This window comes from Heteronotia binoei, chromosome 6 (genome assembly GCF_032191835.1).
Source record: "Heteronotia binoei isolate CCM8104 ecotype False Entrance Well chromosome 6, APGP_CSIRO_Hbin_v1, whole genome shotgun sequence".
Taxonomy (NCBI): Eukaryota; Metazoa; Chordata; class Lepidosauria; order Squamata; family Gekkonidae; genus Heteronotia; species Heteronotia binoei.
Window position 1 is genome coordinate 149,235,559 of NC_083228.1, and position 13,854 is coordinate 149,249,412.

The 13,854-nt window shown below is 54.4% G+C and overlaps 1 protein-coding gene across 1 annotated transcript in view; it reads right to left on the reverse strand.

Moving 5' to 3' along the window:
• Positions 1–13,854, reverse strand: part of LOC132574435 (probable cation-transporting ATPase 13A5) — an 81,708-nt gene that overhangs the window by 3,398 nt on the left and 64,456 nt on the right. Inside the window, exons 22-27 of the mRNA XM_060242790.1 lie at positions 9,182–9,224; positions 7,181–7,290; positions 6,017–6,113; positions 3,156–3,228; positions 2,652–2,826; positions 2,310–2,500 (exon numbers count right to left, since the gene is read on the reverse strand). Coding sequence (XP_060098773.1) covers positions 2,310–2,500; positions 2,652–2,826; positions 3,156–3,228; positions 6,017–6,113; positions 7,181–7,290; positions 9,182–9,224 — 689 coding nt within the window. The remainder of the gene's footprint in view (positions 1–2,309; positions 2,501–2,651; positions 2,827–3,155; positions 3,229–6,016; positions 6,114–7,180; positions 7,291–9,181; positions 9,225–13,854) is intronic.

Here is a 13,854-nt window from a genome sequence, read left to right on the forward strand (position 1 = left end):
AGATGGCCCTCTAGCCTCTGTTTAAAAACCTCCAAGGAAGGAGAGCCCACCACCTCCCCAGAAAGAAACCTGTTCCACTGATGAACTGCTCTAACAGTCAGGAAGTTCTCATGTTCTTATGTTAGGTGCTGGGGCTGAGAAAGCTCTGACAGAAGCCGCCCTTTCAAGGGTAGCTCTGCCAGAGCTCTGGCTGATCAAGGCCATTCTAGCAGCTGCAAGTGGAGGAGTGGGGAATCAAACCCAGTTCTCCCAGATAAGAGAGCTCTGGCTGACCCAAGGCCATTCCAGCAGCTGCAAGTGGAGGAGTGGGGAATCAAACCCGGTTTTCCCAGATGAGAGTCCGCACACTTCACCACTACACCAAACTGGCTCTCTTTGATCCAGGACACGGGTCCATGACAGTATTGTCTGCTCAGAGGGGCAGGGTCTCCCCAGGGTCTCATGGAGAGGAGGTCTTTCCCATCACCCATTTCCTGGCCCATCCAACTGGAGCTACTGTGGGTTGGACCTTCCCCATTGCAAGCAGAGGAGCCCATGGAATCGCCTTCTCCTGGTCCACTGAGGACTATCCAGAGTGGCAGGAGCTCTCCAGGGTCTCAGGCTGGGGTCTTCTCTATCCCCTGCTGCCTGGACCCTTCGACTGGAGTTGCTGCTGGGGATTGAACCTGAGACCTTCCGCAGGGTGAGCAGAGGCTCTGCCACTGAGCCACGGCCTCTCCTTAAAGGAAGCTTTGAGTCAGACCTCCTCGGTCCATCGAGGTCAGTCTTGTCTGCTCCGACTGGGCCTCAGGGAGAGGAGGTCTTTCTCATCACCCAGCGCCTTCCTCCTGGAGATGCTGAGGACTGGCCCTGGGACCTTCTGCCTAGCAGGCGCTGCTACTGAGCCACATGGAGGATAATTGGCCAGGGAGGCTGGCAAAGGCTTAGGCGGCCTCCAGAGCAATAGCCCAGAAAGGCAGCAGACACACAGCACAGGGAGGGGGGGGTCCCTCAAGGGTGACCTCTGTAGGTGCACCTGGTCAAGTCAACCTGCAGGCCTATGAAGCATGAGTTGGATTTTGAACACGCAGCCCCCAACCCCACGCCCAATGGCTTCGTTGGTCCCTCCTGCCACCACCAGCATGGAGTCACAGCCCCACCCTGTCCAGGACTTGACTCAGTCAGATTAGAACTGATAGAAAGAAATCCAAAGGGTGATTAACACGTGGAATTCACTGCCCCAGGAGGTGGTGCTGGCTACAAGCATAGACGGCTTCAAGAGGGGATTGGATAAGCATCTGGAGAAGCAAGGCTTTTTTGGTAGAAAAAGCCCAGCAGGAATTCATTTGCATATTAGGCCACACACCCCTGCCACCACGCCAGCAGGAACTGTGTTCTTGTGCATTCCTGCTCCAAAAAAGCCCTGTCAGTGGCTATTAGCCACAGCGTATTGTTGGGACTCTGGGGGCAGGGATGCTCTGGATTCTTGGCGCTTGGGGGGGCACAGTGGGAGGGCCTCTAGTGTCCTGGTCCCACTGACGGACCTCCTAATAGCACCTGGGTTTTGTGGCCACTGTGTGACACAGGGGGTTGGACTGGAGGGGCCACTGGCCTGATCCAACAGGGCTTCTCGTATGTTCTTATGTGACACTGAGTGCTGGACTGGATGGGCCACTGGCCTGATCCAACAGGGCTTCTCTTATGTTCTTATGTGACACTGAGTGCTGGACTGGAGGGGCCACTGGCCTGATCCAACAGGGCTTCTCTTATGTGACACAGAGTGCTGGACTGGAGGGGCCACTGACCTGATCCAACAGGGCTTCTCTTATGTGACACAGAGTGCTGGACTGGAGGGGCCACTGGCCTGATCCAACAGGGCTTCTCTTATGTGACACAGAGTGTTGGACTGGATGGGCCACTGGCCTGATCCAACAGGGCTTCTCTTATGTGACACAGAGTGTTGGACTGGAGGGGCCACTGGCCTGATCCAACATGGCTTCTCTTGTGTTCTGATTTTCCTTGCCATCACTGGCCCATGCTGGTGTGGTCTGCCTTCCCAAGAGCAGGAGAGAGTCCCAGGTTCAAAGCTCAGCAGGTCTCAAGCAAGCCACTCTCCTCCTCTTCACTACTGGGAGAGTAAGAGAGGCCAACTTCACAGGGCTGGAATAACCGCTGGAACTCCTCTGAGCTCCTGGGAAGAATGCCCCCCTGGACCCCTCGGTTCTTGTCTCCCGCCCCTCGGAATGCCAGCCAGGTCCTCCTGGCCCAACAAGGGGGGAGAGGTGCAGCTTCTGGGCCTGCCCCAGATGGGATGAAGAAGCGGGGCTCACAGTTGGTGTAGATGGGCTTCCGGAAAGGCTTCCCCTTGGAGAAGACGAAGGCCACGATGAGGCAGTTGATGGTGACCAGCGGCCAGAGAGTGACGTCCTCGTAGCTCAGCACCTGGTGGTCGGGCTCCGTGGAGTTGGCCGTCCCATTGCCAAGGTCTGGGGTCACAGTCTGGTTGGCTAACGGGCATCCTCTGGAAGGGAAGAAAATCCCCACAGTTCCCTCCACTTCTGGCCTGATCCTCACCACTTCCGCCTGCCCCTCCTGCCCCAGCACTCCTTGGGAGCCGGCACCTGCCCCCCTGCCTTCAGTCCCTCCCCCCCCTAAGCAGGTGAGGGGGCTACCTGTGGCTGCGAATCTTCATGTACCAGGGCTGCTGCTTCACCAGCAGGAAGCCCCCGACCTGCACCACCACAGTGAAGCAAACGTTGAGGACCATGGACAGCAGCATGGGCGGAGACAGGAGCTGGCCGGAGGGCCGGTAGGGGGCCAGCTTGGGGTAGGCGTGGGTCAAGCACACTGCGGGAAGAACAGGGAAGATGGCAGTGGTGGAGGGGGAGTCAGGGGGCCACTGGCAGAGCCCCCTTCCCTCTTCTCCACAGTCTTCTAGAGCAGGCCCCACACAGCTGCCTCAAGAGGTAGCCAAGAAGACTGAAACTTAGTTCGCACTGAGCTGGTGGGCAGAGTTGACCTCCCCCCATCCACAACCCCCCCCCCCCCCCCCGCTCAATTCACACCGCCTCCCTGCACCCTGAATGGCACATCCAGCCTTCCAGTCATAGGAGAGGCCTTCAGGCCCCAGAGGCAGCTCAGCCCAGACCAGGCGGTGGAGAAAGCGGCCTGCTTACTTGTCAGGGAGACGATGATGGTGATGCCGATATCCTGGACGAGGTACTGGTAATTCCCCAGGATTTGGAGTTGCTGCAAGGGAAAAACCAGCTCAGCCAAAGCTTTCCTTGCCACAGGTGCATCCAAAGAGATGGGGACAGCCTCAAAGTCTCAGGACGACACTTGGGGGTCTGAAGAAGACACCCGCAAATTGCTGCCAGAGGGCCCCCTCCCCCATACACAGCCCACCTCAGTGCCTGGGTGCTGTAGGGATTCCCAAGGCATTGGCACCAGGAGAGCCCTCAGGAGACCAGGCCGAGAGTTCCTGACTTACCTGTGTAGCAGGGAGACCTTCTGGTATTAGCTGTAGTCTCCAGATCCCTTCTCCTGGGGCAAACGGCTGCTTTGGAGGGTGAACTCTGTGGCATTACACCCCTCTGAAGTCCCTCCCCTTCCCCACATCTCCAGGAATGTTGGCACCAAGTGTTGGCCACCCTAGTCAAGCCCCAGAGTCTAGGAATTTCTAGCTTCCCTGGTTAAAACAGACCCCCCCCCCCCCCCGCACACACACACTTGTGGAAATAAATGGCAGATGGCCATTAACGACAGAAGCCCCACCCTGAGGACTGAAGGGGCTGGCCTAGGGACCAGCTGCCCTGTGTGGAATCTGCTCATCCATTCACAACATTCCCAGGAAGTTTTAATGTGGCGGGACTCCTCCTTCAAGAGAGAAGGCCCTGCTGGGATCTTTCTTCAGCTGCAAGATCAGGCTTCTGTGCGGAAGGAGAGGCTGGGAAATGTGAAGGGCAGTTTCTGTAGTGGAAAACAAATTGCCCTGCAAGATTATCTTGGGGGGGGGGGGTTGTCAAGAAATGACCAGGCAGGGATGTCCTGAGACTTACAAATGTAAAGATGTAAGAAAAGCCTTGCTGGATCAGACCAGTGGGGGTCTTTCCAGCTCAGCATCCTGTCTCACACAGGGGCCAGCCAGTTCCTCTGGAGGGCCCACAACAGGGCAGAGAGGCCGAGGCCTTCCCCTGAGAAGAACATCAGAAGAGCCGTGCTGGGTCAGACCAGGGAGGGTCCATCTAGTCCAGCCTCCTGTCTCCCACAGTGGCCACTCAGTTCCTCTGGAGGGCCAACAACAGGGCAGAGAGGCCGAGGCCTTCCCCTGAGAAGAACATCAGAAGAGCCCTTCTGGATCAGACCAGGGAGGGTCCATCTAGTCCAGCCTCCTGTCTCACACAGTGGCCAACCAGTCCCTCTGGTGGGCAATAGGGCAGAGAGGCTGAGGCCTTCCTCTAAGCAGAACATCAGAAGAACCCTGCTGGATCAGACCAGGGAGGGTCCGTCTAGTCCAGCCTCCTATCTCACACAGGGGCCAGCCAGTTCCTCTGGAGGGCCAACAACAGGGCAGAGAGGCCGAGGCCTTCCCCTGAGAAGAACATCAGAAGAGCCCTGCTGGGTCAGACCAGGGAGGGTCCATCTAGTCCAGCCTCCTGTCTCACTCAGTGGCCAACCAGTTCCTCTGGTGGGCAAGAGGGCAGAGAGGCTGAGGCCTTCCTCTGAGAAGAACATCAGAAGAGCCCTGCTGGATCAGACCAGGGAGGGTCCGTCTAGTCCAGCCTCCTATCTCACACAGGGGCCACTCAGTTCCTCTGGAGGGCCAACAACAGGGCAGAGAGGCCGAGGCCTTCCCCTGAGAAGAACCTCAGAAGAGCCCTGCTGGGTCAGACCAGGGAGGGCCCATCTAGTCCAGCCTCCTGTCTCACACAGTGGCCAACCAGTCCCTCTGGTGGGCAATAGGGCAGAGAGGCTGAGGCCTTCCTCTGAGCAGAACATCAGAAGAGCCCTGCTGGATCAGATCAGGGAGGGTCCGTCTAGTCCAGCCTCCTATCTCACACAGGGGCCAGCCAGTTCCTCTGGAGGGCCAACAACAGGGCAGAGAGGCCGAGGCCTTCCCCTGAGAAGAACATCAGAAGAGCCCTGCTGGGTCAGACCAGGGAGGGTCCATCTAGTCCAGCCTCCTGTCTCACTCAGTGGCCAACCAGTTCCTCTGGTGGGCAAGAGGGCAGAGAGGCTGAGGCCTTCCTCTGAGAAGAACATCAGAAGAGCCCTGCTGGATCAGACCAGGGAGGGTCCGTCTAGTCCAGCCTCCTATCTCACACAGGGGCCACTCAGTTCCTCTGGAGGGCCAACAACAGGGCAGAGAGGCCGAGGCCTTCCCCTGAGAAGAACCTCAGAAGAGCCCTGCTGGGTCAGACCAGGGAGGGTCCATCTAGTCCAGCCTCCTGTCTAACACAGTGGCCAACCAGTTCCTCTGGAGGGCCAACAACAGGGCAGAGAGGCCGAGGTCTTCCTCTGATGTTGCCTCCTGGCTCTGGGATTCAGTGGTTGAGTGCCTCTGACTTCCCCTCAGTCTCAATGGCTAGAAGCTACTGACAGACCTCTCCTCCTCCCTGAATCTGTCTAATCCCCTTTTAAAGCTCTCTATACCCGTGGCCATCATTACATCCTCTGGCAGCAAATTCCACATTTTAATTACTGGTTGCCTAAAGAGGTCCTTCCTGAAGGAGAGACTGGCCGCTCCCTTTCAACTCTTTGGCAGGAAAACAAACCTCTCCTTCAGAAAGTTTCTGGGCCAGGTGGGGTGGGCATCCTCAGTCCTCGCTGGTGGCTGTTTGTGGGTCCCACAGGCTTTTGTAGCACTTTAAAACCCAACCTGTTTGCCAGAGACAAGAGAGGAAGCCCACAGGAAGCCGCGCCCCTCCTCGTGCCACCTTCCAATTGCTTGGCACAAAGCGATCCCTTCCCTCCAGCTGAGGATTCCAGTGTTAGCTGGAAGCTGTTCTCAGCTCTCCAAAGAAGTTGAAGTACTTACCCAATAAAGCAGGGATGTCCCCACAAACTGGATTAAGGCGTAAACAGTCAGATATTTAAACACCGCAAAGGAGGACACGAGGGAGGCTCGGCCTTCTCTAGGGGGAGAGATGGACAGGCTCTTGGAGGGCTGCAGCCGGGCCCTGCTCAAAGCCCCACAGAGGCCGAAGAGCAGTTCAGGCATCCCCAGAAGAAGAGTCAGCCCTGGAGATGCCTCCAGCCCTTCCACACACCCCGGTCAAGGTCCGGGGGCAACTGCCCAGGAGAGAGGCTGGTCGTTCTGGGACTTGGCAATGCAGAGACCAAGCCAAGGATGCTGCAAGTCAAGAGGGATGCTCAGGGGGCAAAGGGCGCCGGCTTCGCACACCAGCCCTCTCCCCATCAGTCACAGGCTTTCCCCACTCCCTCCAGCAGCTCGAGGGCTTTTGTTCTCCCCTCCTCCAGCTGAGCAACAACAGCCCTGTGTGGTCGGTGGGACTGACCCAAGGTCACCCAAGGCCAAGAGAGCTCGAAATGGATGGAGGGTCAGGAGTCCCCTGAACACAGTGGCAAGCAGGGCCTTTCCCTCTAGAGTCAGACTTGCAGGGTTTCCTCTCAGCTGAGTGAGCGTGAGCCAGCTCACCGATTTGTAGCCTCCAGCTCACACATTTTTGCCTTAGCTCAGGAAGGAGGGCCCCAGAGCACACTCATGGATGCAGCAGCTCACAGCTTTAATGCCAGGAGCTCACAAAGGAGACTCCGCAGCTGAGAGGGAACATTGGTGGGGGGCAATACTCCCTCTACGCTGTGGAGTCTTGTGAGCAAAAGTTCTGCTTTGTGAGCTGCTGGCCCTCAGGTTGTGAGCCGCTCATAAATGAGTTTGTTCTGGGGTCATTTTTCCTGAGCTAAGACAAAAATGTGTGAGCCGGAGGCTAAAAAACGGTGAGCTGGCTCACACTCACTCAGCTTGGAGAGAACACTGGTGGGGGGCCTGATTCTAACAGGAACTGCTATGTCCTTCCCTCCCCCCCCCCCCCCCGCCCTGCCAGGACCCTCATTTTAGAGGCCTGCTGGGAGCTCCATTCCTGGCCCCTCCCCGACCAGGCCTCTCTCTCTGCCCTTTTCTGGCCCGCCCCAAAGGCCCTGCCCAGCGTGTGCCACCCCCAAGGAGGGAGGGAAGGGGTACCTGATCAGCTCTGGCACACACTGGATGTTGGGGACCTGAGAGGTGAAGGGCGAGGCCACCGAGGCCTCCTGCTCCGAAAGGGAGATCCCGGCATGGGCCATTTTCAGAGCCTGGAAGGGGAGAAGGGAAGAGCGTGAAGCGGCAGCGGCCAGGCACGGAGCAGGAGCCCCTGCGGATCTCTCACGGTGGGGGGTTTGGAAGCCCCAAACTCAGGCCAGGCCTTCTTCCGTTGCTGGAGCTGCCAGGTTGTGAAATTCCTGGAGATTTGGGGGTAGGGCCTGGGGAGGGCGGGGCTTGGGGAGCGTCCTCAGCAGGGGAGAATGCCATGGATTCCCCCCCTTCCCTTTTCTCCAGGGAAACTGATCTCTGTTATTCTCCTGATATCCAGGCCACACGTGGGAGTTGGCAACCCGACCTTCCCTGCACATCACTCAAGTTGTAACAAAATGGAAGTAACAAAAGAATTCCAGGTTTGGGGGAAAGGCATGGAATACGAACTGTAAGCAGTTTTTGCAACACTAATCCACAGCTGCTTTGGGCAGATATTGGAAAGTGCAGGACAGGTTAACCAACTTTGAAACCACTCCCTCTCTGTGTCCTTCTGTGCCCTTGAGAGAGCCAGTTTGGTGTGGTGGGGAAGTGTGCGGCCTTTTTTCTGGGAGAACCGGGTTTGATTCCCCACTCCTCCACTTGCAGCTGCTGGAATGGCCTTGGGTCAGCCAGAGCTATCGCAGGAGTTATCTTTGAAAGGGAACCTGCTGTGAGAGTCCTCTCAGCCCCACCCACCTCTCAGGGTGTCTATTGTGGGGGGAGAAAATATAGGAGATTGTGAGCCGCTCTGAATCTCTGAGAGAAGGGCAGGGTATAAATCTGCAATCTTCTTCCTCTTATTCTTCGTCTTTTTTGTCTACATCATCTTCTTCGTCTTCTTCTTCATCTTCGTCTTCTCCATCGTCTTCTTCTTCTTTGTCTTCTTCTTTGTCGTCTTTGTCTTCGTTGTCTTCTTCTTCTAAGCTGCCCTTTTCTACATTTCATTTGACTTTCTGCTAAAGGAACAGGACATTTTTTCTTGGCACAATGGCAAACTTTGATAAACATAAACAGGGATCGTTTTGTAGAAAAATAGGTGGTGGAGCTCATCCAGGGATTGTTATGCAGCTGCACCTACTATTTAATGGACAAGGAGGTGGATCTCTCAGAAAGGTACAGGAGCTGCCACTGAATCTGAGGCCGGGACATAAATAAACACTGTACACTTGTTTGGTCTGTACATGGTGTGGTGCAGCATTCAGCTTTCCTGGTCTTCGGATTGGGGCCCGCACCAGAAAGCTCCTAGTTTGTAGTCGGCATGAAATCTGATCCTGGATTCACCGTGTCTGAGCCTGGCAATGGGGCTATTTCACGGCACATGTCTGCCAAATGATAGATGCAGCCGTGTTGGTCCGAAGCACATGTGGGCACAAGAAAGCTTATGGCCGGAATAAAACTTGGTTGGCATTAAAGAAGTCTGACCGGACTCCCACTTGGTTCTACTGCAAAATGATTCTTTTTCCTAAAACCAGGGCTGGTGCCTGACCTTCCACATCAAGTTCAGAGGCACCTGCCTTGGGGAGCCCCCGGGGGGGGGGGGACAGGGACATTTTTCAGATCCCACATCATTAATCCATGACATCTGCTGAAAAAGAAATTCACCCTCCAGCCCTGTTCCCGCCCCCCTGCCCTTTCAGCTGCCCTCTGTCCTGCATCTCTCACTCAACTTCGGACGAGCTCTCTGCTGCAGGCAAACCAATGTGCCAAGAGAAGACTTCATAAACAACGTGTTGCACAAATACGATCTAATTTTTTAATGAGTCCCACAAATCCATTCCCACCCCCAACACAACAACAAATCTGTCCTTTTTTGGGGGGGGGGGGGAGAATGCCCACTGACACTGCCCATCGCGGGAAGGCATCAGCATTGCTAAGCCGAAGGGGGGGGGGGACAGTTGGAGGGCAACCTACCCCGCAGTCGTTGGCTCCGTCTCCGCACATCCCCACATAGTAACTGGAATAGAAGAGGGAAGACAAATTAGCCAGTCATTTGTACATTGGAATCAGGGGAGTCTGCAAACGGACGCACCCAGGGATGGACAGATCTCTGTTTTGCCAGCCTGGCGTGGACCAGCCGTCCTGAAGGAGGAAGTGCCAGTGACGCCAGAAGAGACAGCCGTTGCCACCGCTTGGGCACACACAGCAAGGAGCCAAAGGCAGCAAGCAGCATCACAGGACGCACTCACCGCTGGAGGGGACCTAGGGGTCTGGTCTGGAAAATACCTGGAGACTTTGGGAGTGGAGCTAGGAGAGGGCGGGGTTTGGGGAGGGGAGGGGTTTCAGCGTGGTGCAATGCCCCAGAGTCCACCCTCCAAAGCAACCATTTTCTGCAGGCAAGATGCTCTCTGCCAGCTGCTGGAGATCAGTTGTAAAAGCAAGAGATCTCCAGGCCCCACCTGGAGGCTGGCAACCCTAAGACAGAAGGTCAGTGTTAGACAGCTGGCAGGGGGAGTAGTGCTCAGCCCCCCCCAGACGTGATCTCTGTGGGCAGCACTTCTGTTTGGAATGATCATAACTTCACAGTTCTTGGAAGAAGAAGATATTGGATTTATATCCCGCCCTCCACTCCGAAGAGTCTCAGAGCGGCTCACAATCTCCTTTCCCTCCCCCCCCTCAAAACAGACACCCTGTGAGGTAGATGAAGATATTGGATTTATATCCCACCCTCCACTCCAAAGAGTCTCAGAGCGGCTCACAATCTCCTTTCCCTTCCTCCCCCACAACAGATACCCTGCGAGGTAGATGAAGATATTGGATTTATATCCCACCCTCCACTCCGAAGAGTCTCAGAGCGGCTCACAATCTCCTTTCCCTTCCTCCCCCACAACAGATACCCTGTGAGGTGGGTGGGGCTGGAAGGGGCTCTCACAGCAGCTGCCCTTCCAAGGACAACCTCTGCCAGAGCTCTGGCTGACCCAAGGCCATGCTAGCAGGTGCAAGTGGAGGAGTGGGGAATCAAACCCGGTTCTCCCAGATAAGAGTCCGCACACTAAACCACTACACCAAACTGGCTCTCCAGGGTTGCTGAGGACCCTGCACTTGGGAGGGGGGATACAGTTAAGACTGCCAAACTCAACAGGGGAGGGGGGGAGTCTCTTGGAATTACAACTTATCACCAGGCTACAGAAAGATCAGTTCCCCTGGAGGAAAAGGCCACTTCAGGGGGGGGGGTCTACCCTACTGAGCCCCCCCCCCCAAGCCAAACTCTACTCTCAGGCTCTACCTGGATATCTCCAAGAATTTCCCCACTCAGAGTGCCGTAGGGTCGCCAAACCCCAGGTGGGAAGCAGGGGCGACCCCTGTTGTATAAAAAAGTCAATATCAGTGAAATTTACAAGAATATGCTGTAAAGCAGGGGTGTCGAACTCATTTGTTATGAGGGCCAGATTTGACATGAATGAGACTTTGTCGGGCCAGGCCATGTGTGCCTGTATAAAGGGGGCGCAGACAAACACATATTTTTTTTTTACTTAAAACATTAGCACTCTTGCAATATTTTGTTTTGCAATCTGATAAATGTCATCTCTTGCTATGAATTATTGCATCAGAAACAGAAGACAAGATCTGTGCTGTACCAATCTTGAATATGCTGTTCAAGTGTTGTTCAAGTGTGCACATCTATAAGTTGGAAACCTACTTTTGATTTATTGACATTCATTACAAGGATTTCATAGTCAATGCTTTGAGCCTCAGACCCAGAGGAAAACATGAAGCGGCTGGGCATTGTGAGCTTTTGTACATAAATTGCTTCATATGTTGGTCAAGATTATGTGAAGGTGCCATGGCATAGACTGAGGGCTATGTTCTTGTCTGTAAAACTATAGTCTTCTCCAGAAAAATAACTACAACTCTTATGTGGCAGTACAAGAACAGAGACAGTCATATACGATTAGTATCAGCCTACTATCTGGGAAGCCTAAATTCAAGATCCCCAATCAAAGGAAAATGTGAAAGAAAAAGCAATGGAAATTTCCTGGGTAAGACACACACATGCTAGCTTGTTGTTATTTCTCTTCTAAATAGTTCACATACTTTCCTATTGAGAAAGACCAGAGGGCATGAAAAAGCTCCAATGAAAAAGATGAGGGGAATCCAGCTGCACCCATAACAAGCTCAACAAATCTCCCTCCCCCCTTCTCTCTCTGTAACAAGGCAAAAAGCTCATACCTTCAATAAAACTTCACTAGTCTTAAAAGTGCTCTTTGTATTTCTCCCGATGGTGAGGACTGGGCAAAGGAAGCTCTGGCTCTTTCCTTCCTTCCCCCAGGGCACAAGGAGAGGGAGGAGCCTCAGCCAGGAAGGAAGAGAGGCTTGGCTCAGTAGCTCTGCACGGTGATTAGTTGAGTCTGACAAACTTAATCACCCAGCAGAGCTATAGCGCCAGGCTCTTTCATTGCCTAAGGCTCCTCCTCCCTTTGGGAAAAGGGAGGGGGGAGAGAGAAGGAGCCCAGAAAGGCTGCTTTGCTGGCAGGCTTATCGCTGGGGAGAAATACAAAATGGCGACTGAACACAGCAGGGAAGGCAGAATGAAGCAGACGGCAGCCAGTTGCTGGAGGGCCTGATTGGAACCCTCTGCGGGCCGGATCCCCTGGTTTGGAGGCCCTCCCCCTGCTTCAGGGTCATCAGAAAGTAGGGGGAGGGGTTGGAGGGAAATGTCTGCTGGGCACTCCATTATTCCTTATGGAGACCGATTCCCATAGGGTAGAATGGAGAATTGACCCACAGGTATCTGGGGCTCTGGGGCTCTTTTTCTAAGTAGAAGCACCAAATTTGCAGCATAGCATCCAGTGCCTTTCCTCAAAACACCCTCCAGGTTTCAAAAGGATTGGACCAAGGGGCGCCCCTATCCTTCATTATTTCCAATGGAGGGAAGGCATTTAAAAGGCGTGAAATCCCTTTAAATGTGATGGCCAGAACTCCCCCATTGGAGCTCAGTTATGCTTGCTACACTCTTGCACCTGGCTCCACCCCCCAAATCCCCAGATATTTGTTGAATTGGACTTGGCAACCCTAGCAAATCTCCAGCCTTCCTGAAGGCCGACTTCTTCAGTGGGGAGGTCAGCCATCCCCCCTCCTTCAGGAGGCAAAACATCCAGGCATAGGAGCTTGGAGGTCTTTTTTTACCCTCCTGGCTGATCTCCAGCTAGAAACAACTTTCCCTGACAGCGTGGCTCCTCCAGGACAGAAGTGAGCCAGAGCTAAGGACCAGAGTACCTTTGAGCATGTGCAATTCTGAGCAGAAGAGCCCCACTTTTCTACGTTCATCTGAGGCAAAAGGCCCTGAAGGGGGTGACTCTACTTAAGGACTGAAGGAGGCTTTCTGGGAAGAAGCTCCCATTCAACTCTCTGAGGGCAGGTTGACTCAGGTCAGGCAATTCAGCTGCCGGGAGATGCAAAAGCACTTGAAGGAGGCAGTGGACAAGAGAGCCAAGTCAGGCCACAAAGGGCACACTTTTGAAGGACTGATTGACTGATTGAATTTATGGATCACCCGATCCCTACCATAGCAGGGCTCTAGGCGATGCACAACATATTAAAAACAATTAGAGTAAAGTGATGCGGATCCTGTGAATGTAGAGGGAGGGGGTTGTGAATTTCCTGCATTGTGCAGAGGGTTGGACTAGATGACCCTAGAGGTCCCTTCCAACTCTATGATTCCTGACCGTTAGAGCAGTTCCTCAGTGGAACAGGCTTCCTCCTCAGGAGGTGGTGGGCTCTGCTTCCTTGGAAGTTTTTAAACAGAGGCTACATGGCCATCTGACAGCAATGCTGATCCTGTGAATTTAGGGGGAGGTTTTTGTGAGTTCCCTGCATTGTGCAGGGGGTTGTACTAGATGACCCTGGGGTTCCCTTCCAACTCTCTCTCTCTCTCTCTCTCTCGGCTTGGCTTCGCGAACGAAGATTTAAGAAGGGTGCAATAGTCCACGTCTGCTGCAGGCTGGCTGGTGGCTGACAAGACCAATGCGGGACAGGCAGGTCCGGCCACAGTGGCTGCAGGGAAAAGTCTGATTTAGGGTTGGTGCTGTAGCAGTGTGATTCTTCCTCAATCTCCTTTTGTCCTCAAGACCAGCTATGCATGCGTTCTCAAAAGAAGAGACAGCCTGGTGGATGGTGTGCCTCCATGCTTTGCGATCTGAGGCTAGGTCAGACCACTGGTGATGGTTGATGCGACAGGTGCCAAGGGATTTCTTCAAGGAGTCCTTGTACCTCTTCTTTGGTGCCCCTCTATTTCGATGGCCGGTGGAGAGTTCGCCATACAGGGCAATCTTGGGAAGGCGGTGGTTTTCCATCCTAGAAATATGCCCTGCCCAGCGCAGCTGCGTCTTCAACAGCAGTGCCTCGATGCTGGTAACCTCCGCCCGCTTGAGAACTTCAGTGTTGGTCACAAAGTCACTCCAGTGGATGTTGAGGATGGTGCGAAGGCAGCGCTGATGAAAGCGCTCAAGGAGTCGCAGGTGATGACGGTAAAAAACCGATTCGGAGCCGTAGATAAGGGTTGTCATCACAACCGCTTTGTAAACATTGATCTTTGTGCCTTTTTTCAGATGCTTGTTGCTCCACACTCTTTTGTGCAGTCGGCCAAA